Here is a 26738-nt window from a genome sequence, read left to right as displayed (position 1 = left end):
AAGAAGGATAGTGGAGGAAGACTGGAAGAGGGTAGAGGTGGAGTGGGGTGACACTTATCAATATTTATGAGAGAAATACAAGTAAAATAAAAGAGAAGTACAAACAAGTGAGTCAACATAACTTATAGTCATTATATAACAATTTTCATTTCACATTCATCCATCACTAAAGGCAATAGGGGAAAGGCAAAGGAGAAAGCTGCTGCAGCAATGGGCGAGCCTTGAGATGCAAATTTACCAACTGAAAAATCACTATCTGTGGTTCCTATTGAAAAAGATCTATATATATATTTACACAATTACATACATTCACACATATTTACATTTATCAACATCAATACTATTATTACTATTATTCATATTTATCTATCATACTTAATCACTGTTTCCAGCATCAGCGAGGTAGTAAAACGAAACAGGAAGAATGGCCCAACCCCCCACATACACATATATGTCTCCATGGTTGTTTAATTTGTTTATGGATGGGGTTGTTAGGGAGGTGAATGCAAGAGTTTTGGAAAGAGAGGCAAGTATGCAGTCTATTGTGGATGAGAGAGCTTGGGAAGTGAGTCAGTTGTTGTTCGCTGATGATACAGCACTGGTGGCTGATTCGGGTGAGAAACTGCAGAAGCTGGTGACTGAGTTTGGTAAAGTGTGTGAAAGAAGAAAGCTGAAAGTAAATGTGAATAAGAGCAAGCTTATTAGGTACAGTAGGGTTGAGGGTCAAGTCAATTGGGAGGTAAGTTTAAATGGAGAAAAACTGGAGGAAGAGAAGTGTTTTAGATATCTGGGAGTGGATTTGGCAGCGGATGGAACCATGGAAGTGGAAGTGAATCATAGGGTGGGGGAGCGGGTGAAAATTTTTGATCTAGTAAGTAATAACAGGGTAAGAGAGATGTGTGGTAATAAAAAGAGTGTGGTTGAGAGAGCAGAAGAGGGTGTTTTGAAATGGTTTGGTCACATGGAGAAAATGAGTGAGGAAAGATTGACCAAAAGAATATATGTGTCAGAGGTGGTGGGAACGAGGAGAAGTGGGAGACCAAATTGGAGGTGGAAAGATGGAGTGAAAAAGATTTCAAGTGATCGGGGCCTAAACATGCAGGAGGGTGAAAGGCGTGCAAGGAATAGAGTGAATTGGAACGATGTGGTATACCAGGGTCGACATGCTGTCAATGGATTGAACCAGGGCATGTGAAGCATCTGGGGTAAACCATGGGAAGTTCTGTGGGCCTGGATGTGGAAAGGGAGCTGTGGTTTCGGTGCATTATTACATGACAGCTAGAGACTGAGTGTGAATGAATGTGGCCTTTGTTGTCTTTTCCTAGCACTACCTTACACACATGAGGGGGAAGGGGGTTATTACTGCATGTGTGGCGAGGTGGCGATGGGAACGAATAAAGGCACACAGTATAAATTATGTATATATGTATATGTCTGTGTGTATATATATATGTATGTTGAGATGTATAGGTATGTATATTTGCATGTGTGGACGTCTATGTATATACATGTGTATGTGGGTGGGTTGGGCCACTCTTTCATCTGTTTCCCTGAGCTACCTCACTAATGCGGGAGACAGTGACAAAGCAAAAAAAAAAAAAATCATTATCATTAATATTATACTTTATTGCTGTTTCCTACATCAGCGAGGTAGCATCAGGAAACAGATGAAGAATGGCCCATCCACTCGTATACACATATATATACATGAATGCCCATACACACACACATATATACATATACATATCAATATATATACACATATACATACATATACATACACATACACACACTCATACGTATATATACACATGTACATATTCATACGTTCTTGCCTTCATCCATTCCTGTTGCTACCTCATCCCACAGGAAACAGCATCACCATCCCCTGCTACAGAGAGGTAGAGCCAGGAAAACAGACAAAAAAAGCCACATTCATTTACACCCAGTCCCTAGCTGTCAAGTGAAATGCACCAAAACCACAGCTCCCTATCCACATCCAGGCCCTACAGATGTTTCCATGGTTTACTGCAGACTCTTCACATGCCCTGGTTCAGTCCACTGACAGCAAGTCGATCCTGGTATACCACAGCATTCCAATTCACTTTATTCCTTACACATCTCTCACCCTCCTGTGTATTTAGGCCCCGATCGCTCAAAATCTTTTTCACTCCATCCTTCCAACTCCAATTCAGTTTCCCACCTCTCCTTGTTCCCTCCACCTCTGACATATATCCTCTTTGTCAATCTTTCCTCACCCCACACCCTCTTCTGCTCTCTCAAACACACTCTTCTTATTACAACACAGCTCTCTTACCCTTTCATTACTTATTTGTTCAAACCACCACATACTGTCTTCAGATATTTCAATTCCAACACATCCACCCTCCTCCATACAACCCTATCTATAGCTCATGCCTTGCAACCATATAACATTATTGGAACTAATGTTCCTTTGAGCATACCCATTATTGCTCTCCAAGATAACATTCTCTCCTTCCACACATTCTTCATGCTCCCAGAACCCTTGCCACCTCCTCCACCCTGTGACACTTCTGCTTCATGGTTCCATCCACTGCTAAGTCCACTCCCAGATATCTAAAACACTTCACTTTCTCCAGTTTTTCTCCATTCAAACTTACATCCCAATTAACCTATCCCTCAACCCTACTGAACCTAATAACCTTGCTCTTATTCACATTTACTCTCAACTTTCTCCTTTCACACAATTTTCCAAACTCAGTCACCAACTTCTGCAGTTTCTCACACGAATCAGCCACCAGTTGTGTATCATCGACAAACAACAATTGACTCAAGTCCCAGGCCTTCTCATCCCCAACAGACTGCATACTCGTCCCTCTCTCCAAAACTCTTGCATTTACCTCCCTAACCATACCATCCATAAACAAATTAAAGAACCCTTGGGACATCACACACCCCTGCCGCAGACCAACATTTACTGGGAACCAATCACTCTCCTCTCTTCCTACTCATACACATGCCTTAAATCCTTGGAAAAAACTTTTCACTGCTTCTAGCAACTTACTTCCTGCACCGTATACTCTTATGACCTTCTGTAAAGCATCTCTATCAACCCTATCATATGCTTTTTGCAGATCCATAAATGCTACATACAAATCCACCTGTTTTTTAAGTACTTCTCACATACATTCTTCAAGACAAACACCTGATCCACATATCCTCTACCACTTCTGAAACCACACTGCTCTTCCTCAATCTGATGCTCTGTACATGCCTTCACTCTCTCAATCAATCAATACCCTCCAGTATAATTTCCCTGGAATACTCAACCAACTTATGCCTCTATAGTTTAAACACTCGCCATTATCCCCTTTGCCTTTGTACAATGGCACTATGCATGTATTCTGCCAATCCTCAGGCACTTCACCATGGTCCATACATACAATGAATATCCTTACCAACCAGTAAACAGAAGTCACTCCCTATTTTAATAAATTCTCTCTTAAGCAAATCATTCTCCATGACCCTCTCACTTTGCACTCCACCCTGACCAAAACACCCTATATCTGCCACTCTATTATCAAACACATTTTACAAACCTTTGAAATACTCACTCTATCTCCTTCACACTTCATCACAACTTTTTGTTACTTTCCCACTTGAACCCTTCACCGATGTTCCTATTTGTTCTCTTGTCTTACACACATTATTTACCTCCTTCCAAAACATCTTTTTATTCTCCCTAAAGTTTAACAATACTCTCTCACCCTAACTCTCATTTGCCCTCTTTTTCAACCCTTGCACCTTCCTCTTGACCTCCTGCCGCTTTCTTTTATACATCATTTGCTCCTTCCTTGTATCATCCAAACACATCTCTTTTTCTCTCAATAACAACTTTACTTCATCCTACCACTCAATACCCTTTTTAATCTGACCATCTCCCACCTTTCTCATGCCACATGCATCTTTGCAATTGCCATCACAGCTTCCCTAAATACATCTCATTCCTCATGCACTTCCCTCATGTCATTTGCTCTCACCTTTTGCCATTCTCCACTCAAACTCTACTGGTACTTCCTCACATAAGTGTCCTTTCTAAGCTCACTTACTCTCATCTCTCTCTTCTCCCCAACATTCTCTCTTCTTTTTTGAAAACCTCTACTAATCTTCACCTTCGCCTCCACAAGATAGTGATCAGACATCCCTCCAGCAGCCCCCACTCAAACTCTACTGGTACTTCCTCACATAAGTGTCCTTTCTAAGCTCACTTACTCTCATCTCTCTCTTCTCCCCAACATTCTCTCTTTTTTTTTGAAAACCTCTACTAATCTTCACCTTCGCCTCCACAAGATAGTGATCAGACATCCCTCCAGCAGCCCCTCTCAGCACATTAACATCCAGATGTCTCTCTTTTACATGCCTATCAATTAACACGTAATCCAATAATGCCCTTTGACCATCTCTCCTACTCACATACATATACTTTTGTATGTCTCTCTTTTTAAACCAGGTAGTCCCAATCGCCAGTCTTTTTTCAGCACACAAATCCACAAGCTTTTCATCATTTCCATTCACAACACTGAATCCCCCATGTACATAAATTATACCCTCAACTGCCACATTACTCACCTTCACATTTAAATCACTCATCACTAAAACCCGGTCTTGTACATCAAAGCTGCTGACACACTCACTCAGTTGCTCCCAAAACACTTGCCTCTCATGATCTTTCTTCTCATAAGCAGGTGCATAAGCACCAACAATCACCCATCTCTCTCCATCCACTTTTGGTTTTACCCACATCAACCTAGAATTTACTTTCTTACATTGTATCACATACTCCCACAACTCCAGGGTTGACATGCTATCATTGGACTGAACCAGAGCATGTGAAGTGTCTGGGGTAAAGCATGAAAAGGTTTGTGGAGCCTGGGTGTAGATAGACAGCTGTAGTTTCGGGGCATTACACAAGACAGTCAGAGACTGAGTGTAAATGAATGTGGCCTTTTTTGTGTTTCCTGGTGCTACCTCACTGAAACAGAGGGTAGCGACACTGTTTCTTGTGGGATAGGGTAGCACCAAGAATGGATGAAGACAAGCAAGTGAGAATATGTACAAAAGTATATATGTATATGTCTGTGTATGTGTATGTATATGTATATATATGTGTATATGTTGATATGCTTATGTACATTTATGTGTGTGTATGGTCCAATCTTCGTCCGTTTCCTGGCACTACCTTGCTGACACGGGAAACGGTGATCAAACATAATATATATATATTAGTTATTTCATTACACTTTGTTGCTGTCTCCCGCATTAGTGAGGTAGCGCAAGGAAACAGACGAACGAATGGCCCAACCCACCCACATACACATGTATATACATACACATCCACACACGCACATATACATACCTATACATCTCAACATATACATATATATATATACATATATATATATATATATATATATATATATATATATATATATATGTATATATATATATATGTATAAAAGAAAGAGACAGGAGGTCAAGAGAAAGGTGCAAGAGGTGAAAAAAAGGGCAAATGAGAGTTGGGGTGAGAGAGTATCATTAAATTTTAGGGAGAATAAAAAGATGTTCTGGAAGGAGGTAAATAAAGTGCGTAAGACAAGGGAGCAAATGGGAACTTCAGTGAAGGGCGCAAATGGGGAGGTGATAACAAGTAGTGGTGATGTGAGAACGAGATGGAGTGAGTATTTTGAAGGTTTGTTGAATGTGTTTGATGATAGAGTGGCAGATATAGGGTGTTTTGGTCGAGGTGGTGTGCAAAGTGAGAAGGTTAGGGAAAATGATTTGGTAAACAGAGAAGAGGTAGTAAAAGCTTTGCGGAAGATGAAAGCCAGCAAGGCAGCAGGTTTGGATGGTATTGCAGTGGAATTTATTAAAAAAGGGGGTGACTGTATTATTGACTGGTTGGTAAGGTTATTTAATATATGTATGACTCGTGGTGAGGTGCCTGAGGATTGGCGGAATGCGTGCATAGTGCCATTGTACAAAGGCAAAGGGGATAAGAGTGAGTGCTCAAATTACAGAGGTATAAGTTTGTTGAGTATTCCTGGTAAATTATATGGGAGGGTATTGATTGAGAGGGTGAAGGCATGTACAGAGCATCAGATTGGGGAAGAGCAGTGTGGTTCCAGAAGTGGTAGAGGATGTGTAGATCAGGTGTTTGCTTTGAAGAATGTATGTGAGAAATACTTAGAAAAGCAAATGGATTTGTATGTAGCATTTATGGATCTGGAGAAGGCATATGATAGAGTTGATAGAGATGCTCTGTGGAAGGTATTAAGAATATATGGTGTGGGAGGCAAGTTGTTAGAAGCAGTGAAAAGTTTTTATCGAGGATGTAAGGCATGTGTACGTGTAGGAAGAGAGGAAAGTGATTGGTTCTCAGTGAATGTAGGTTTGCGGCAGGGGTGTGTGATGTCTCCATGGTTGTTTAATTTGTTTATGGATGGGGTTGTTAGGGAGGTGAATGCAAGAGTTTTGGAAAGAGGGGCAAGTATGAAGTCTGTTGGGGATGAGAGAGCTTGGGAAGTGAGTCAGTTGTTGTTCGCTGATGATACAGCACTGGTGGCTGATTCATGTGAGAAACTGCAGAAGCTGGTGACTGAGTTTGGTAAAGTGTGTGAAAGAAGAAAGTTAAGAGTAAATGTGAATAAGAGCAAGGTAATTAGGTACAGTAGGGGTGAGGGTCAAGTCAATTGGGAGGTAAGTTTGAATGGAGAAAAACTGGAGGAAGTAAAGTGTTTTACATATCTGGGAGTGGATCTGGCAGCGGATGGAACCATGGAAGCGGAAGTGGATCATAGGGTGGGGGAGGGGGCGAAAATCCTGGGAGCCTTGAAGAATGTGTGGAAGTCGAGAACATTATCTCGGAAAGCAAAAATGGGTATGTTTGAAGGAATAGTGGTTCCAACAATGTTGTATGGTTGCGAGGTGTGGGCTATGGATAGAGTTGTGCGCAGGAGGATGGATGTGCTGGAAATGAGATGTTTGAGGACAATGTGTGGTGTGGGGAGGTTTGATCGAGTAAGTAACGTAAGGGTAAGAGAGATGTGTGGAAATAAAAAGAGCGTGGTTGAGAGAGCAGAAGAGGGTGTTTTGAAATGGTTTGGGCACATGGAGAGAATGAGTGAGGAAAGATTGACCAAGAGGATATATGTGTCGGAGGTGGAGGGAACGAGGAGAAGTGGGAGACCAAATTGGAGGTGGAAAGATGGAGTGAAAAAGATTTTGTGTGATCGGGGCCTGAACATGCAGGAGGGTGAAAGGAGGGCAAGGAATAGAGTGAATTGGATCGATGTGGTATACCGGGGTTGACGTGCTGTCAGTGGATTGAATCAGGGCATGTGAAGCGTCTGGGGTAAACCATGGAAAGCTGTGTAGGTATGTATATTTGCGTGTGTGGACGTATGTATATACATGTGTATGGGGGTGGGTTGGGCCATTTCTTTCGTCTGTTTCCTTGCGCTACCTCGCAGACGCGGGAGACAGCGAAAAAAAAAATATATATATATATATATATATATATATATATATATACACACACACAGACATATACATATATACACATATACATAATTCATACTGTCTGCCCTTCTTCATTCCCGTCGCCACCCCACCACACATGAACTGAAAAACCCCCTCCCTCTGCATGTGCACGAGGCAGCGCTCAGTCTATAGCTGTCATATATAATGCACCGGAACCACAGCTCCCTTTCCACATCCAGGCCCACAGAACTTTCCATGGTTTACCTAAGATGCTTCACATGCCCTGGTTCAATCCACTCACAGCACGTCGACCCCAGTATACCACATCGTTCCAATTCACTCTATTCCTTGCACGCCTTTCACCCTCCTGCATATTCAGGACCTGATCACACAAAATCTTTTTCACTCCATCTTTTCACCTCCAATTGGGTCTCCCACTTCTCGTTCCCTCCACCTCTGACACATATCCCCTTTCTCAATCTTTCCTTACTCATTCTCTCCATGTGACCAAACCATTTCAAAACACTCTCTTCTGCTCTCTCAACCATACTCTTTTTATTACCACACATCTCTTTTACACTTTCATTACTTACTCGATCAAACCACCTCACACCACATATTGTCCTCAAACATCTCATTTCCAGCACATCCACCCTCCTCCGCACAACTCCATCAATAGCCCACGCCTCACAATTATATAACATTGTTGGAACCACTATTCCTTCAAACATACTCATTTTTGCTTTCCAAGATAACGTTCTCGACTTCCACATATTCTTCAATGCTTCCAGAACTTTCGCCCCCTCCCCCACCCTATCATTCACTTCCGCTTCCATGGTTCCATCCGCTGCCAAATCCACTCCCAGACATCTAAAACACTTCACTTCCTCCAGTTTTTCTCCATTCAAACTTACCTCCCAATTGACTTGTCCCTCAACCCTACTGTACCTAATAACCTTGCTTTTATTCACATTTACTCTCAGCTTTCTTCTTTCACACACTTTACCAAACCCAGTCAACAGCTTCTGCAGTTTCTCACATGAATCAGCCACCACCGCTGTATCATCAGTGAACAACAACTGACTCACTTCCCAAGCCAATCGAGGGTGGCACTATAGGGTAACGGAGGACGCAAGGCGTGCCTACTTGTAATAATAACCTTTGACACCCACTGAGCCTCGATTCCTGTCTAGCCCAGCGAGGTAAGTGGTTTTTCCCTGTCCCAAAGCCCATAAGTTGAGTGATGTGTGCGATACAGATTCCAGGTGTTGTACTGCCTCTGTCATTTAGTTTCGAGTGTCATAGAGTATTGTAAGTTGTCACTGAAGTGTCTAACAATTAACGTATCTTGAATCATGTTATCGAAGATAAATTGTCATAAAGGAGAGAGATCTCCAGGTTTGAAATCTTACCTGGAATGTTAAACTCATGCTCAGTGTTAACGTAAATGATTTGTGCCTGATTCATGTGTTCTCCTGGTTTGAAATCTTACCTGGAATGTTATACTCATGCTCAGTGTTAACGTAAATGATTTGTGCCTGATTCATGTGTTTATTTTGTACTCTTTACTTCTTTTATTATAAGTAGTTCTAATGCTGGTGTTTGATTTAATCCAATGACTTTTGAGATAGTGTTATCCTGTGTTGTGTAACATAGAATTTGGTATCCTTGCCTGGATAAGGATTAGATAGAATTTGAAACTTGTAAAGTAACAATTGGCGACCTTACCAGGATAAGTTTAGAATCCATAATATAACTATGTTTGAAGGAACAGTGGTTCCAACAATGTTATATGGTTGCAAGGGGTGGGCTATAAGGTGCAGAGGAGGATGAATGTGTTGGAAATGAGATGTTTGAGGACAATATGAGGTGTGAAGTGATTTGATCGAGTAAGTAATGAAAGGGTAAGAGAGATGTGTGGAAATAAAAAGAGCGTGGTTGAGAGAGCAGAAGAGGGTGTTTTTGAAACGGTTTGGTCCATGGAGAGAATAAGTGAGGAAAGATTGAGAAAGAGGATATATGTGTCAGGGGTGGAGGGAATGAAGAGAAGTGGGAGACCCAATTGGAGGTGGAAAGATGGAGTGAAAAAGATTTTGTGTGATCGGGGCCTGAACATGCATGAGGGTGAAAGGAGGGCAAGGAATAGAGTGAATTGGATCGATGTGGTATACCGGGGTTGACGTGCTGTCAGTGGATTGAATCAGGGCATGTGAAGCGTCTGGGTAAACCATGGAAAGCTGTGTAGGTATGTATATTTGCGTGTGTGGACGTATGTATATACATGTGTATGGGGTGGGTTGGGCCATTTCTTTCGTCTGTTTCCTTGCGCTACCTCGCAGACGCGGGAGACAGCGAAAAAAAAAATATATATATATATATATATATATTATATATATATATATACACACACACAGACATATACATATATACACATATACATAATTCATACTGTCTGCCCTTCTTCATTCCCGTCGCCACCCCACCACACATGAACTGAAAAACCCCCTCCCTCTGCATGTGCACGAGGCAGCGCTCAGTCTATAGCTGTCATATATAATGCACCGGAACCACAGCTCCCTTTCCACATCCAGGCCCACAGAACTTTCCATGGTTTACCTAAGATGCTTCACATGCCCTGGTTCAATCCACTCACAGCAACGTCGACCCCAGTATACCACATCGTTCCAATTCACTCTATTCCTTGCACGCCTTTCACCCTCCTGCATATTCAGGACCTGATCACACAAAATCTTTTTCACTCCATCTTTTCACCTCCAATTGGGTCTCCCACTTCTCGTTCCCTCCACCTCTGACACATATCCCCTTTCTCAATCTTTCCTTACTCATTCTCTCCATGTGACCAAACCATTTCAAAACACTCTCTTCTGCTCTCTCAACCATACTCTTTTTATTACCACACATCTCTTTTACACTTTCATTACTTACTCGATCAAACCACCTCACACCACATATTGTCCTCAAACATCTCATTTCCAGCACATCCACCCTCCTCCGCACAACTCCATCAATAGCCCACGCCTCACAATTATATAACATTGTTGGAACCACTATTCCTTCAAACATACTCATTTTTGCTTTCCAAGATAACGTTCTCGACTTCCACATATTCTTCAATGCTTCCAGAACTTTCGCCCCCTCCCCCACCCTATCATTCACTTCCGCTTCCATGGTTCCATCCGCTGCCAAATCCACTCCCAGACATCTAAAACACTTCACTTCCTCCAGTTTTTCTCCATTCAAACTTACCTCCCAATTGACTTGTCCCTCAACCCTACTGTACCTAATAACCTTGCTTTTATTCACATTTACTCTCAGCTTTCTTCTTTCACACACTTTACCAAACCCAGTCAACAGCTTCTGCAGTTTCTCACATGAATCAGCCACCACCGCTGTATCATCAGTGAACAACAACTGACTCACTTCCCAAGCCAATCGAGGGTGGCACTATAGGGTAACGGAGGACGCAAGGCGTGCCTACTTGTAATAATAACCTTTGACACCCACTGAGCCTCGATTCCTGTCTAGCCCAGCGAGGTAAGTGGTTTTTCCCTGTCCCAAAGCCCATAAGTTGAGTGATGTGCGCGATACAGATTCCAGGTGTTGTACTGCCTCTGTCATTTAGTTTCGAGTGTCATAGAGTATTGTAAGTTGTCACTGAAGTGTCTAACAATTAACGTATCTTGAATCATGTTATCGAAGATAAATTGTCATAAAGGAGAGAGATCTCCTGGTTTGAAATCTTACCTGGAATGTTAAACTCATGCTCAGTGTTAACGTAAATGATTTGTGCCTGATTCATGTGTTCTCCTGGTTTGAAATCTTACCTGGAATGTTATACTCATGCTCAGTGTTAACGTAAATGATTTGTGCCTGATTCATGTGTTTATTTTGTACTCTTTACTTCTTTTATTATAAGTAGTTCTAATGCTGGTGTTTGATTTAATCCAATGACTTTTGAGATAGTGTTATCCTGTGTTGTGTAACATAGAATTTGGTATCCTTGCCTGGATAAGGATTAGATAGAATTTGAAACTTGTAAAGTAACAATTGGCGACCTTACCAGGATAAGTTTAGAATCCATAATATAACTATGTTTGAAGGAACAGTGGTTCCAACAATGTTATATGGTTGCAAGGGGTGGGCTATAAGGTGCAGAGGAGGATGAATGTGTTGGAAATGAGATGTTTGAGGACAATATGAGGTGTGAAGTGATTTGATCGAGTAAGTAATGAAAGGGTAAGAGAGATGTGTGGTAATAAAAAGAGTGTGGTTGAGAGAGCAGAAGAGGGTGTTTTGAAACGGTTTGGTCCATGGAGAGAATAAGTGAGGAAAGATTGAGAAAGAGGATATATGTGTCAGGGGTGGAGGGAATGAAGAGAAGTGGGAGACCCAATTGGAGGTGGAAAGATGGAGTGAAAAAGATTTTGAGTGATCGGGGCCTGAACATGCAGGAGGGTGAAAGGCATGCAAGGAATAGAGTGAATTGGAACTATGTGGTATACCGGGGTTGATGTGCTGTCAATGGATTGAACCAGGGCATGTGAAGCATCTGGGGTAAACCATGGAAAGTTTCGTTGGCCCTGGATGTTGAAAGGGAGCTGTGGTTTCGGTGCATTATACATGACAGCTAGAAACTGAGTGTGAACGATTGTAGCCTTTGTTGTCTTTTCTTAGTGCTACCTCGCGCACATGCGGGTGGAGGGGGTTATCATTTCATGTGTGGTGGGGTGGCGATGGGAATGAATAAGGGCAGACAGTATAAATTATGTACATGTGTATATATGTATCTGTCTGTGTGTGTGTTTATATATATGTATATGTTGCGATGTATAGGTATGTATATGTATGTGTGTGGATGTGTATATATATATACATGTGTATGTGGGTGGGTTGGGCCATTCTTTCGTCTGTTTCCTTGTGCGACCTCGCTAACACGGGAAACGGCGACAAAGTATAATAAAATATCATATGTAAGTAGGAGAGATGGCCAGAAAGCGTTACTGGATTACGTGTTAATTGATAGGCACACGAAAGAGAGACTTTTGGATGTTATTGTGCTGAGAGGTGCAACTGGAGGGATGTCTGATCATTATCTTGCGGAAGTGAAGGTGACGATTTGTAGAGGTTTTCAGAAAAGAAGAGAAAATTTTGGGGTGAAGAGAGTGGTGAGAGTAAGTGAGCTTGGGAAGGAGACTTGTGTGAGGAAGTACCAGGAGAGTCTCAGTGCAGAGTGGAAAAAGGTGAGAGCAAATGACGTAAGGGGAGTGGGGGAGGTATGGGATGCATTTAGGGAAGCAGTGATGGCTTGTGCAAAAGATGCTTGTGGCATGATAGCATGGGAGGTGGGCAGCTTAGAAAGGGTAGCAAGTGGTGAGATGAAGCAGTAACATTATTAGTGAAAGAGAAGAGAGAGGCATTTGGACAAGTTTTGCAGGGAAATAGTGCAAATGACTGGGAGATGTATAAAAGAAAGAGGCAGGAGGTCAAGAGAAAGGTTCAAGAGGTGAAAAAGAGGGCAAATGAGGGTTGGGGTGAGAGAGTACCATTAAATTTTAGGGAGAATAAAAAGATGTTTTGGAAGGAGGTAAATAAAGTGCGTAAGACAAGAGAACAAATGGGAACATTGGAGAAGGGGCCTAATGAGGAGGTAATAACAAGTAGTGGTGAAGTGAGAAGGAGATGGAGTGAGTATTTTGAAGGTTTGTTGAATGTGTTTGATGATAGTGTGGCAGATACATGGTGTTTTGGTCGATGTGGTGTGCAAAGTGAAAGGATTAGGGAGAATGATTTGGTAAACGGAGAAGTGGTAATGAAAGCTTTGTGGAAGATGAAAGTCAGTAAGGCAGCAGGTATGGATGGTATTGCAATGGAGTTTATTAAAAAAGGTTGTGAGTGTATTCTTGACTGGTTGGTGAGGATATTCAATGTATGTATGGCTCATGGTGAAGTGCCTGAGGATTGGCAGAAGGCATGCATAGTACCATTGCACAAAGGCAAAGGGGATAAAGTGAGTGTTCAAATTACAGAGGTATAAGTTTGTTGAGTATTCCTGGGACATCATATGGGTGGGTATTGATTGAAAGGGTGAAGGCATGTACAGAGCATCAGATTGGGGAAGAGAAGTGTGGTTTCAGAAGTGGCAGAGGATGTGTGGATCAGGTGTTTGCTTTGAAGAATGTACGTGAGAAATACTTGGAAAAACAAATGGATTTGTATGTAGCATTTATGGATCTGGAGATGGCATATGATAGAGTTGATAGAGATGCTCTGTGGAAGGTATTACAAGTATATGGTGTGGGAGGCAAGGTGCTGAAAGCAGTGAAAAAGTTTTTATTGAGGATGTAAGGCATATGTACAAGTAGGAAGAGAGGAAAGTGATTGGTTCTCAGGAAATGTCGGTTTGCAACAGGGGCGTGTGATGTCTCTATGACTGTTTGATTTGTTTATGGATGGGGTTATTAGGGACGTGAATGCAAAGAGTTTTGGAGAGAGGGGCAAGTATGAAGTCTGCTGTGGATGAGAGGGCTAGGGAAGTGAGTTAGTTGTTGTTCGCTGATGATACAGTGCTGGTGGCTTATTTGGGCGAGAAACTGCAGGAGCTGGTGACTGAGTTTGGTAAAGTGTGTGAAAGAAAAAAGTTGAGAGTAAATGTGAATAAGACCATGGTTTTTAGGTACAGTAGGGTTGAGGGACAAGTAAACTGGGAGGTACGTTTGAATGCAGAAAAACTGGAGAAAGTAAAGTGTTTTAGATATCTGGGAGTGGAATTGGCAGCGGATGAAACCATGAAAGCGGAAGTGAGTCATAGGGTGGGGGAGGGGGCGAAAGTTCTGGGAGCATTGAAAGATGTGTGGAAGGCGAGAATTTTATCTCAGAAAGGAAAAATGGGTATGTTTGAAGGAATATTGGTTCCAACAACGTTATATGGTTGCAACACGTGGGCTATAGATAGAGTTGTGCAGAGGAGGGTGGATGTGCTGGAAATGAGATGTTTGAGGACAATATGTGGTGTGAGGTGGTGTGATCGAGTAAGTAATGAAAGGGTAAGAGAGATGTGTGGTAACAAATAAAGTGTAGTTGAGAGAGCAGAGGAGGGTGTATTGAAATGGTTTGGTCACATGGAGAGAATGAGTGAGGAAAAATTGACAAAGAGGATATATGTGTCAGGTGGAGGAAACGAGGAGAAGTATGAGCCCAAATTGGAGGTGGAAGGATGGAGTGAAAAAGATTTTGAGCGGTCGGGGCCTGAACATGCAGGAGGGTGAAAGGCATGCAAAAACAGAGTGAATTGGAACGATGAGGTATACTGGGGTCGATGTGCTTTCAATGGATTGAACCAGGGCATGTGAAGCGTCTGGGGTAAACCATGGAAAGTTTTGTAGGGCCTGGATGTGGAAAGGGAGCTGTGGTTTCAGTGCATTATATATGACAGCTAGAGACTGATTGTGAACGAACATGGCCTTTGTTGTCTTTTCCTAGCTCTACCTCACACACGTGCGGGGGAGAGGGTTGTCATTTCATGTGTGGCGGGGTGGCAACGGGAATGAATAAAGACAGCAAGCATGAATTATGTACGTGAATGTATGTATATGTCTGTGTATGTATATATATATATATATATATATATGTATAATATGAAATGTTTCCCATTTTAGAAAGTTAAAAAATACAAGGAGTGAGTGCTCAAATTACAGAGGTATAAGTTTGTTGAGTATTCCTGGTAAATTATATGGGAGGGTATTGATTGAGAGGGTGAAGGCATGTACAGAGCATCAGATTGGGGAAGAGCAGTGTGGTTTCAGAAGTGGTAGAGGATGTGTGGATCAGGTGTTTGCTTTGAAGAATGTATGTGAGAAATACTTAGAAAAGCAAATGGATTTGTATGTACCATTTATGGATCTGGAGAAGGCATATGATAGAGTTGATAGAGATGCTTTGTGGAAGGTATTAAGAATATATGGTGTGGGAGGCAAGTTGTTAGAAGCAGTGAAAAGTTTTTATCGAGGATGTAAGGTATGTGTACGTGTAGGAAGAGAGGAAAGTGATTGGTTCTCAGTGAATGTAGGTTTGCGGCAGGGGTGTGTGATGTCTCCATGGTTGTCTAATTTGTTTGTTTATGGATGGGGTTGTTAGGGAGGTAAATGCAAGAGTTTTGGAAAGAGGGGCAAGTATGCAGTCTGTTGGGGATGAGAGAGCTTGGGAAGTGAGTCAGTTGTTGTTCGCTTATGATACAGCGCTGGTGGCTGATTCATGTGAGAAACTGCAGAAGCTGGTGACTGAGTTTGGTAAAGTGTGTGAAAGAAGAAAGTTAAGAGTAAATGTGAATAAGAGCAAGGTTATTAGGTACAGTAGGGTTGAGGGTCAAGTCAATTGGGAGGTAAGTTTGAATGGAGAAAAACTGGAGGAAGTAAAGTGTTTTACATATCTGGGAGTGGATACGGCAGCGGATGGAACCATGGAAGCAGAAGTGGATCATAGGGTGGGGGAGGGGGCGAAAATCCTGGGAGCCTTGAAGAATGTGTGGAAGTCGAGAACATTATCTCGGAAAGCAAAAATGGGTATGTTTGAAGGAAAAGTGGTTCGTCGTTCCAACAATGTTGTATGGTTGCGAGGCGTGGGCTATGGATAGAGTTGTGCTGAGGAGGATGGATGTGCTGGAAATGAGATGTTTGAGGACAATGTGTGGTGTGAGGTGGTTTGATCGAGTAAGTAACGTACGGGTAAGAGAGATGTGTGGAAATAAAAAGAGCGTGGTTGAGAGAGCAGAAGAGGGTGTTTTGAAATGGTTTGGGCACATGGAGAGAATGAGTGAGGAAAGATTGACCAAGAGGATATATGTGTCGGAGGTGGAGGGAACGAGGAGAAGTGGGAGACCAAATTGGAGGTGGAAAGATGGAGTGAAAAAGATTTTGTGTGATCGGGGCCTGAACATGCAGGAGGGTGAAAGGAGGGCAAGGAATAGAGTGAATTGGATCGATTTGGTATACCGGGGTTGACGTGCTATCAGTGGATTGAATCAGGGCATGTGAAGCGTCTGGGGTAAAACATGGAAAGCTGTGTAGGTATGTATATTTGCGTGTGTGGACGTATGTATATACATGTGTATGGGGGTGGGTTGGGCCATTTCTTTCGTCTGTTTCCTTGCGCTACCTCGCAAACGCGGGAGACAGCGGCAAAAAAAAAAAAAAAAAAAAAAAAAAAAAAAAAAAAAAGACGAAATGTATAGGTATGTATATGTGCATGTGTGAACATGCATGTATATACATGTGTATGTGGGTGAGTTTGGGCATTCTTTCGTCTGTTTCCTTGCATTACCTCACTAATGCAGGAGACAGTGACAAAGTATAATAGAAAAAAAAATGGAGAGAGAGAGAGAGAGAATCGTGATCTTAAAGAGTGAGTTCAAAGAATGTGAGAACTTCCTGAATATCAACCCGGAAGGAAACCCACAGGAGCTGCAGGATCATCAGAATCACCACTCGATCCAATAGAGGTGGGGATTGTGACTGGATGGGTAGTGCTATCACTTTTCTTGAAAAACTTAATCCATACATTAAGTGTTCTCTCCGGTTTCTTAAAGGGTAGGTAACAGGTCTGAAAATAAACTTATGTTCAGGTGCACTTGCTATCACACTTGATATCTGAATCACTCTTCCTAATATAACTCACTGTGAACTCTTGAACATCATAATGGCACCCAATTGATGCTGCACTCTTACCTCTAATCATATGATCTAAAAATCCAAATTTTGGACCAAAGTCCTCACTTTTTTCCACCTTTATTTGCAATGAATTTACTTACAACAGTTACCTTACACTTAGAAGCCATGACTACAAGCAAAATTCACTGAAAAAAGGCAAGTACAATAAGTTAACAGACAGCCAAGTTCTGACAAATGTCAAACATGGAGACAGTATGGGGCACTTACATCCCATATTGTGCACCACAGTGTGGTTAAGAAAAAACAAGGCAATTTGGGCATGAAGATAAACAAACAACATGTGACACTACAGTTTAAACCCAACAGAACAAATTCATCTGCTGCAAAGGTTAAACAGGTATACAGAGTAACCTATAAAAGATCAAAACTGCAAATGAATGCAAAGAGCACATAGTATACAAACACAGCACTTATACATGAATCCAGTAATGTATTTAACTAAAAATATGACAGCAGCACAGATAAAACTACTAAAGATTAGGACATCTACAGACTATCATTTGAAATTATTTTGTAAGTATACCTGTAGATGTCGCTGCAGCTGATTGAGATTCTTATCAGTTCTACTTCGGCGAAAATCATAAGCAATGCTAATGAAGTTCTTTATTTGTGGACTGATACCCCCCATACTGAGGTACAGCAAGATCTGTGAAGAATAAGAAAATACAAGGAAATTAACAATATCAAATGTACTTAAACACTTGGGGATTCTAATCAAACAAACTTCAACACTAGAAATATTATTATCTTTATTGTACAGTATCTTCATCAATTTCAAACCTGCAGACAAGTATGGGGTAAAGGTCTCCTTAAAACAGTAACCTATTGATTCTGATATATACACAATAGTTTTAAAGGACTCTAACTGCTTGAGGTTTCACAATGAAAGAAAAGTCACCTTTGGTGAGGCTGTCTCAATGGGAGAATAGTCCTGTCAATGAATATCTCACTCCAAAGGAGCTTACACTTCCCTGCAACTGGAATAAGCACAGCCTTAGGCTGCAGAAGCATTTACAAACTTCCTGGGCAACATCAGTGCTCTTCTTGACTGAGGAACATTAAAGTAGCATCTGGAACCATGTTACACCCCTCATGTTAGGACTTACTTTCTGTCTCATCAAAACAGTCCTACCAGTATAGTCCTGCCATCTTCTCCTTACAAACACCACAAACCCACTCAAACCTCATTTATTTTCTTCACATAAGTTCTCTTGCCATCTCCAGTCTCCATAATTGTTTTTAAATGTAATCATGTTATAGTCCGACAAACGTATGGCTTCTAATCCCAGGCATCAAGAGGAGCTAAGAATCTCCGGATTCCCGCCTGACTCTACTGCCAATGAGTGGGAAGGCTCAGACATTAGTTATAAAAGACTCTCCCACAACCTTTCCCTCTCTGACAGACCTACCTCTTTCTATTTACTATACCTACATTCATATTTCTAGTAACCTCTGTTATGTTGAACACCATCTGCCTAGTGCTTCTAATATCTTACTTCTCTTCAAGACCCAATAGTTTAATGCTGTTTTCACTATCCCTTTTATATCAAACTATAATCTCCACTCTATTTCATTTCATAGGGTGTGTCAGCGCTTATTAAAAAATCAACACACTTGCTGCACGCCTCGAAGACCTTGAGCATCAAAACTTTGATGCTATGTGGCTCAAGGTCTGTCTCCCAACTATCACACTTTTCCTTTATTTCACCCACTACTCTCTCAATTCTAGATATCTATCTTTCTTTGACTATGTAAACTCCTGCAATGAGACTGTGGCACCCTCTCATTTGCAAGCCAAAATCCTCTACCCACAGGATTTCAACATTTACCACAAGGAAAGGTTGAATTCCTCCCATATGGATGGTGGGAGGACTGGAGCCCTAACATTCTCAATGATAAAGCAAATTATCTCCCACCCAACCCAATCCTAATATTATGGAGATGTTTTTCATCTCTAATCCTTCATGCTGTAACTATACAATCTCACCTCAACTGGCTCAGCAGACCACACTCTCATAAATGTATCTATTTCAATGGCACCTCCCCTACCAGCAGCCCCCCTTCTAAACCCGAATGTTGGTACCTAAACAAAGATGACTGGAATAACTTATGAAAATTCCTTTCTGACTATCCACGAGTAAATTAGTTTATTCATTTTTCTTTTCTTTTAACACTGGAAGCTCCAATCATTGACAAAAGACCACTTCAAGGCCAGGCCTTGTTTGAAATATACAGAGGTAAATGAAAGGGAAAAATAAGAGACTGGGGAAAGTATTTATGAATCTTGGAGAAAGTTAAAAACTTGTCTTTAAATATGTACCAAGCCATAGTTATTTAGAAATACAAAGCTTCAAGGTGTTGGGAAAGAAACACTGATCAAAACAGCTCACCGCTGATGTATCAATGGCTACACAGTAATCACATAATGCTTAAGCTTGCCAAGTATTGCATAGTCTAGGCAGAGGTGGGGCATACAAGCAGCCTGCTCTCAGTAGCAAAATATCAAAGTAATACCTATAGAAGAGGGAAAGTGAACCAACATATGGTGCACAGCAAGTGGGCCAAGTTTTGAAGTTACCCTGGGAGATTTTATAAGTCAGACCAAGCTTCAAGGTGTAGGGAGAGAAACGCTTATCAAAATGACCAACCTAAGTTGCCAGTGGTCACACAGTAATCATATAATGCAGAAGCTTGCCAAGTATTGTGTGGTCTAGCCTTAGGTGTAGGCACACAAGCAACCAGATCTCAGTAGCAAAATACCAAAGTAATATCTATGGAAGAGAGAAAGTGAACCAATACTGTGGTCCATAGCAAGAAGGCCAAGTTTTGAAGTTAGCCAGGGAGAGTATATAAGTCGGACTACTTTTGACTCAACTCTGTTAAGTAAGGATGCAGAGCTATAACAACTCCAGATGTGAGAGCAGTATTCCATACAAGGAAAGATCAAACCTTTGTATAAACAGAACAACTGTTCAGAAGAAAAGAAATTTGGAAATCTAAAGAGGGGCCCATAGTTTCTTAGATGTAGACTTAGCAATTTCTGTAATGTTGGGTTTCTGAGATAGAAAGGGTGATACAGTCAGACCAAGTATGTTCAATGAGTTAAAAGGTGAAATTACAGAACTTTCAAAGAACGGAAAAGTTGTGAGGAATTTTCGATACAGAGAGTATGGGGACGGGTAACCCTCTTTCACCAGTATTAAGTAATTTTCACATTGAATTCTTTGAAACAAAATCACTAAGGGATATCTTACCTTCTAAGGCAATTTGGTTTAGGTATGAAGGTGATGTTCTTTGTGTTTGGCCAACAAACAAAAATTTACAAACATTTCTCCCTTTACTTAACAGTTTAGTACCTTTTATAAACCTCACTATAGCTTTTACTTAACAGTTTAGTACCTTTTATTAACTTTACTATAGAAGTGGAAAACAACTGTCTGTTACCATTTTTAGACTGCATGATCCAGAGGGATAAAAACATAGTGTAAGTTTAGCATATACATAAAAATCACCCATATTTGATCACAAATTCATTATTGCTCAGCTCAACATGACAGTTAAATTATCATCATTCCAGTCAATGATCCTTTGGGTATTACGTATATCCAGTCCAGAATACGGTGATGATGAGTTTGAAAAGATATACTATAATGGATCCAAGTTAAAGCATCTCAGATCTTTCATCAATATATCCCTTAAGTTGGCAAAGAAATCATCTTATATAGTTAAACACAAACCTACCCTTGATACTAAGAATATTCTAGTTCTCACTTTTAGTTATAATTTTACATCAATTCATAGGTTGCTTAAATCCTTTGATGTAATTGTAGCCTTGAGCAATAACAATACTATAAAGAATATCTTAATAAAAAGCTCACCAGAAAATTCTACGGACTGTTTACAGAGTACCTTGTAAAAATTGCAATATTTGATGTTGGGCAGGCTGGTAAGAGTCTTTATGTTAGACGTAAGCAACATAAATATATTATAAGAATAGGACAAGGATCAAATGCTTTGTTTAATTACGTTAAAAATTATCACTGATTCTTCTCTCATTCAATACACAAAGAACTGTAACATTAATACTAATAAATTTCTATACAAACTACGACAGCCTTGTCGTAAGCAAAATCTTTAAACAGTTCCCTTTCTTATCCACATAATAAAAATTTTAATGACATGCTTGATGTATCTCCATTGACGATGTGATCATTATGGGAAAGTGCACTTAGGAAATTATCATGTTTCATTTTCCTAGTGGTTTTATGACATGAGGGGAGTGGGTAATGAATGTATGTACGGAAACAGTGATGGCTTGTGCAAAAGATGCATGTGGCATGAGCAAGTTGGGAGGTGGGCAGATTAGAAAGGGTGGTGAGCGGTGGGATGAAGAAGTAAGGTTGTTAGTGAAAGAGAAAAGAGATGCATTTGGATGATACTTGCAAGGAAGGAATGCAAATGACTGGGAGATTTATATAAAAAAAAAAGGAGATAAAGAAATGTTTTGGAAGGAGGTAAATGATGTATGTAAGACAAGAGAACAAATGGGAGCATCAGTGAAGGGGGCAAGTAGGGAAGTAATGACAGGCAGTGATGAAGTGAGGAGATGGAGTATTTGAAGGTTTGTTGAATGTGTTTGATGACAGAGTGGCAGATATAGGGTGCTTTGATTGGGGAGGTGTGTGAAGTGAGAGGGTCAGGGAGAATGGTATGGTTAAGAGAGAAGAGGTAGTGAAAGTTTTGCGGAGGATGAAATCCAGGAATGCATGCATTTTGCCAATCCCCAGGCACTTAACTATGATCCATACATACAGTGAATATTTTTACCAACCAATCAGCAACATAGTCACCCCCATTTTTAATAAAATTGCATTGTAATACCATCCAAACCTACCACCTTGCCAGCTTTCATCTTCCGCAAAGCTTTCACTACCTCTTCTCTGTTCACCAAACCATTCTCCCTGACCCTCTCACTTCACACATTACCCTGACCAAAATACATTATATCTGCCAATCTATCACCAAACATATTCAGCAAACCTTCAAAATATTCACTCCCATCTCCTTCTCACTTCATCACTACTTGTTATTGCCTCCCCATTTGCCCCCTTCACTGATGTTCCTATTTGTTCTCTTGTCTTACACACTTTATTTACCTCCTTCCAAAACATCTTTTTATTCTCCCTAAAATTTGATGATACTCTCTCACCCCAACTCTCATTTGCCCTCTTTTTCACCTCTTGCACCTTTCTCTTGACCTCCTGTCTCTTTCTTTTATACATCTCCCACTCAATTGCAGTACTTCCCAGCAAAATCATCCAAATGCCTCTCTCTTCTCTTTCACTAACAATCTTACTTCTTCATCCCACCATTCACTACCCTTTCTAATCTGCCCACCTCCCACCTTTCTCATGACACAAGCATCTTTTGCACAAGCCATCACTGCTTCCCTAGATACGTCCCATTCCTCCCCAACTCCCCTTACGTCATTTGCTCCCACCTTCTTACATTCTGCACTTAATCTCTCCTGGTACTTCTTCGCACAAGTCTCCTCTACAAGCTCACTTACTCTCACCACTCTCTTCACCCCAACATTCTCTCTTCTTTTCTGAAAACCTCTACAAATCTTCACCTTTGCCTCCACAAGATAATGATCAGACATCCCTCTAGACATCCAAGTCTCTTTTTCATATGCCTATCAATTAACACATAATCCAATAATGGTCTCTGGCCATCTCTCCTACTTACACACGTATACTTATGTATATGTCTCTTTTTAAACCAGGTATTCCCAATCACCAGTTCTTTTTCAGAACACAAATCTACAAGCTCTTCACCATTTCCATTTACAACAAAATGTACACCAATCATTCCCTTAACTGCCACATTACTCACCTTTGCATGCAAATCATCCATCACTATAATCTGGTCTCGTGCATGAAAACTGCTAACACACTCACTCAGCTGCTCCCAAAACACTTGCCTCTCATGATCTTTCTTCTCATGACCAGGTACATAGGCACCAATAATCACCCATCTCTCTCCATCCACTTTCAGTTTTACCCATATCAATCTAGAGTTCACTTTAATACCCTCTATCACATATTCCCACAACTCCAGCCTCAGGAGGAGTGCTACTCCTTCCTTTGCTCTTGTCCTCTCACTAACCCCTGGCTTTACTCCCAAGACATTCCCAAACCACTCTTCACCTTTACCCTTGAGCTTCGTTTCACTCAGAGCAAAAACATCCAGGTTCCTTTCCTCAAACATACTACCTATCTCTCCTTTTTCTCATCTTGGTTACATCCGCACACATGTAGACAACCCAATCTGAGCCTTCGAGGAGGATGAGCACTCCCCGTATGGCTCCTTCTTATGTTTCCCTTTTTAGAAATTTAAATACAAGGAGGGGGGTTTCCAGCCCCTGCTCCCGCCCCCTTTATTCGACTTCTACGACACATTGGAATATGTGGGAAGTATTCTTTCTCACCTATCCCCAGGGGTTATACAGACATACACATGTACATATTCATACTTGCATGCCTTCATCCATTCCTGGTGCTACCCTGCCCCACAAGAAACAGCATCGTTACTGCCCATTTCAGGGAAGAAGCACTAGGAAAAAAAAATAGGCCACATTCATTTACACTCAAGTCTCTAGCTATCATGTGTAATGCACTGAAACCACAGCTCCCTATCCACATCCAGGCCCCACAGACCTTTCCATGGTTTACCCTAGATGTTTCACATGCCCTGGTTCAGTCCATTGACAACACATTGACCCCAGAATACTGCATCATTCCAATTCACTCTATTCCTTGCATACCTTTCACCCTCCAGTATGTTCAGGCCCCAATTGCTCAAAATCTTTTTCACTCCATCCTTCCACCTCCAATTTGATCTGCTTCTCCTTGTTCCCTCCACCTTTGACACATATATCCTTTGTCAATCTCTCCTCACTCATTCTCTCTGTATGTCAAAACCATTTCAACACACCCTCTTCTGCTCTCTCAACCACACTCTTTTTATTTCCATGCATCTCTCTTACCCTTTCATTACTTACTCAATCAAACCACCTCACCACATACTGTCCTCAAAAATTCCATTTCCAACACATCTACCCTCCTTTGTACAATCCTATATGTAGCCCATGTCTCACTACTATATATTATTGTTGGAACTACTAGTCCTTCAAACATACCCAATTTTGCTCTCCGAGATATCGTTCTCTCTTTCCACACATTCTTCATCACTCCCAGAACCTTCACCCCCACCCTGTGACATGAACCTTCTAAGAAATTTACAGTAAATTCATCCTGCTTAAATTTTACCTCATTCACTCTCACTAGCTCTTGTTTACCGACCAGAAATGTAATGACTCTCAACATGTGACCATCTGTTACAGTAAGTTTACCTAAATGCCCTCAATGTAGCACCTGATCAAATGCCTTTAGAAAGAAAAGATAAACGCATTATATAAACATTCTCCTGTTGAGAGCTTTAGTCTAAATGTCCAACACCTTTAAAAGTATTTGTGTAATACATATCCCAGTTTGGGACCCATTTGATTTTTAGCAAACAGATTGTCAGTGTACATGTACCATATATCTGCTGAGTCCATTCATATATGTTTTTTCCAAATCCATACATTAATTCTGTGGAGCCCCTTAAGTAACATTAAATCTGTCTGGGCACTAAGTGGTAATCACTCAATTCAACAAGCAATTATGTACTTAAAAATATTCATTTCATCTTTCATCCAAAAACTACGGGTGAAACTTAAGTAGATCATATGTCATACATAGAGACACTTGGCTGAATACTTGAGAGCATAGACATATATTACGTGAATAAGATTAAATTTATAAAAAACAATTCTCTCCGTAAAAATAACGAAATAGTTTACTTCTTTAAAGTTCAAGAAGTTGAAATGATCAAATTTCTATATTAAATTTTCTATTTCTAAACAAACTGCTGTATTTCGCTCTTCTCCATATTTTGAATAACTTTAAGAACCATGTCTTAGCTACATATAAAATAACTAATCTCTGCTCTAAAATACTTCACCGAAGCTTTGGCCTGGATGGGTACCACTGCCAAGTGGGTGTACTGTCAGCGTACGTCATACACATTTACATCTTAAACTATAATGAATATCATACAGTTAGAGACTGTTTATAATACTTCATGTCTTTACGAATGGTAACACCTACCAATAAATTATGACCGTCTGATGAAAGAAGTATGAGCCAGGTTTTCCCGTACCTTGAACTCGTTTCAAATCACACACAATTTGTATTGGCGGCTAAACAGGTCGTTCGCAGAAGAGCCAATACGACCCAGAATCTGGATTGAGATTCCTAGTCATACAATTTGGATTATTCTGGTCATTTATATATAAAACTATGCAATATCTATGAAAAACAGTAATCCCTTGAACTTGAATTATCTATTAGAAACCAAAGGGAACTGGAACAGGAATACTGCGATCTAAATTTACGGTGATGGCGTCTTACATCTCATTACGGTAGAGAGATGGTTAACATATTTGTGTCACCGAATTCATCAAACTTTAATTTACGAAGCTTACTGCTTTTTGTCTCCCTTTCCCATACTGGCTGATTCATATCACTTTATATCAACGGTAAGAACGTAACAAATGAAACGTTGAATCAGTGCCAATTTTAATACATGAGGGAAGTTATTTGATGGAAAACAAGTTAATGGGTTCAGTTCATAAACATCGGGGATGGCCAGATTAAATGCGAAAAATGGAATCTATCCTAGATCATTCAAGTAACTTTACTGTAACTGCGACTGCGTGAAGTAAAGCTGTTGGTAAACCTAAGGACATGGCTCCGAGGCCTCATAAATTTAGGAAGTGATCCTTAAATTCTAACATTATAGATAAATAGCGCTTCTAAAACAATTTGTATAATCTTTACATGTTCTTATCATTACAACGGCTATGATTTTCATAACATAATCATTTATGTTTTTGGTCACAATACTGTAGTGGGACACATTTCATTATGGGGTTAGGAGGTGTGACTGGTGTTTCTTGTTTAATCTCTCTCGGTAAGTACCTGCTAAACAACAGTCGAAGCAATGGGCCTATACAAATCTAATATCCCTTAAGTATAAACATAGTTAAACGCTGCCTGAAGGATACGGTTTCTCCGTGACTTGTCGATACATTCCAAAACCCTAATTACACTTCGTAGTATCATTGACCTTCTGGCAGTAAAAGACTTTTTACCCATTACTGATAGTTATCATGCTGAACATCATGAGGAGATACAGTCTGTTATCATTGTGGAACAATTAATACAATAGGTAATGACAGGCAAAAGCCACACAGCCACCGAGACGGTCAACATTGTTTAGCTTTGGTGGCCAGGGATGCTAAATCCCATTGGGCGTCTTGGTAAGTCAGGCACCCCCTTGGTCTGGAACTACCTTAAACTCATTAGT

The 26738-nt window shown here is 40.7% G+C and overlaps 1 protein-coding gene across 3 annotated transcripts in view; it reads right to left on the bottom strand.

Moving 5' to 3' along the window:
* Positions 1 to 25594, bottom strand: part of LOC139749114 (protein CIP2A-like) — a 236984-nt gene extending 211390 nt beyond the window's left edge. For all 3 annotated transcript variants that reach the window (XM_071662706.1, XM_071662705.1, XM_071662704.1), the window contains exons 1-2: positions 25478 to 25594; positions 17788 to 17910 (exon numbers count right to left, since the gene is read on the bottom strand). In XM_071662706.1, coding sequence (XP_071518807.1) covers positions 17788 to 17892 — 105 coding nt within the window. In that variant the 5' untranslated portion in view covers positions 17893 to 17910; positions 25478 to 25594. The remainder of the gene's footprint in view (positions 1 to 17787; positions 17911 to 25477) is intronic.
* Positions 25595 to 26738: the final 1144 nt, after the last annotated feature.

Source organism: Panulirus ornatus, chromosome 6, assembly GCF_036320965.1.
Source record: "Panulirus ornatus isolate Po-2019 chromosome 6, ASM3632096v1, whole genome shotgun sequence".
Lineage (NCBI taxonomy): Eukaryota > Metazoa > Arthropoda > Malacostraca > Decapoda > Palinuridae > Panulirus > Panulirus ornatus.
This window is presented reverse-complemented; position numbering and strand designations above follow the sequence as displayed.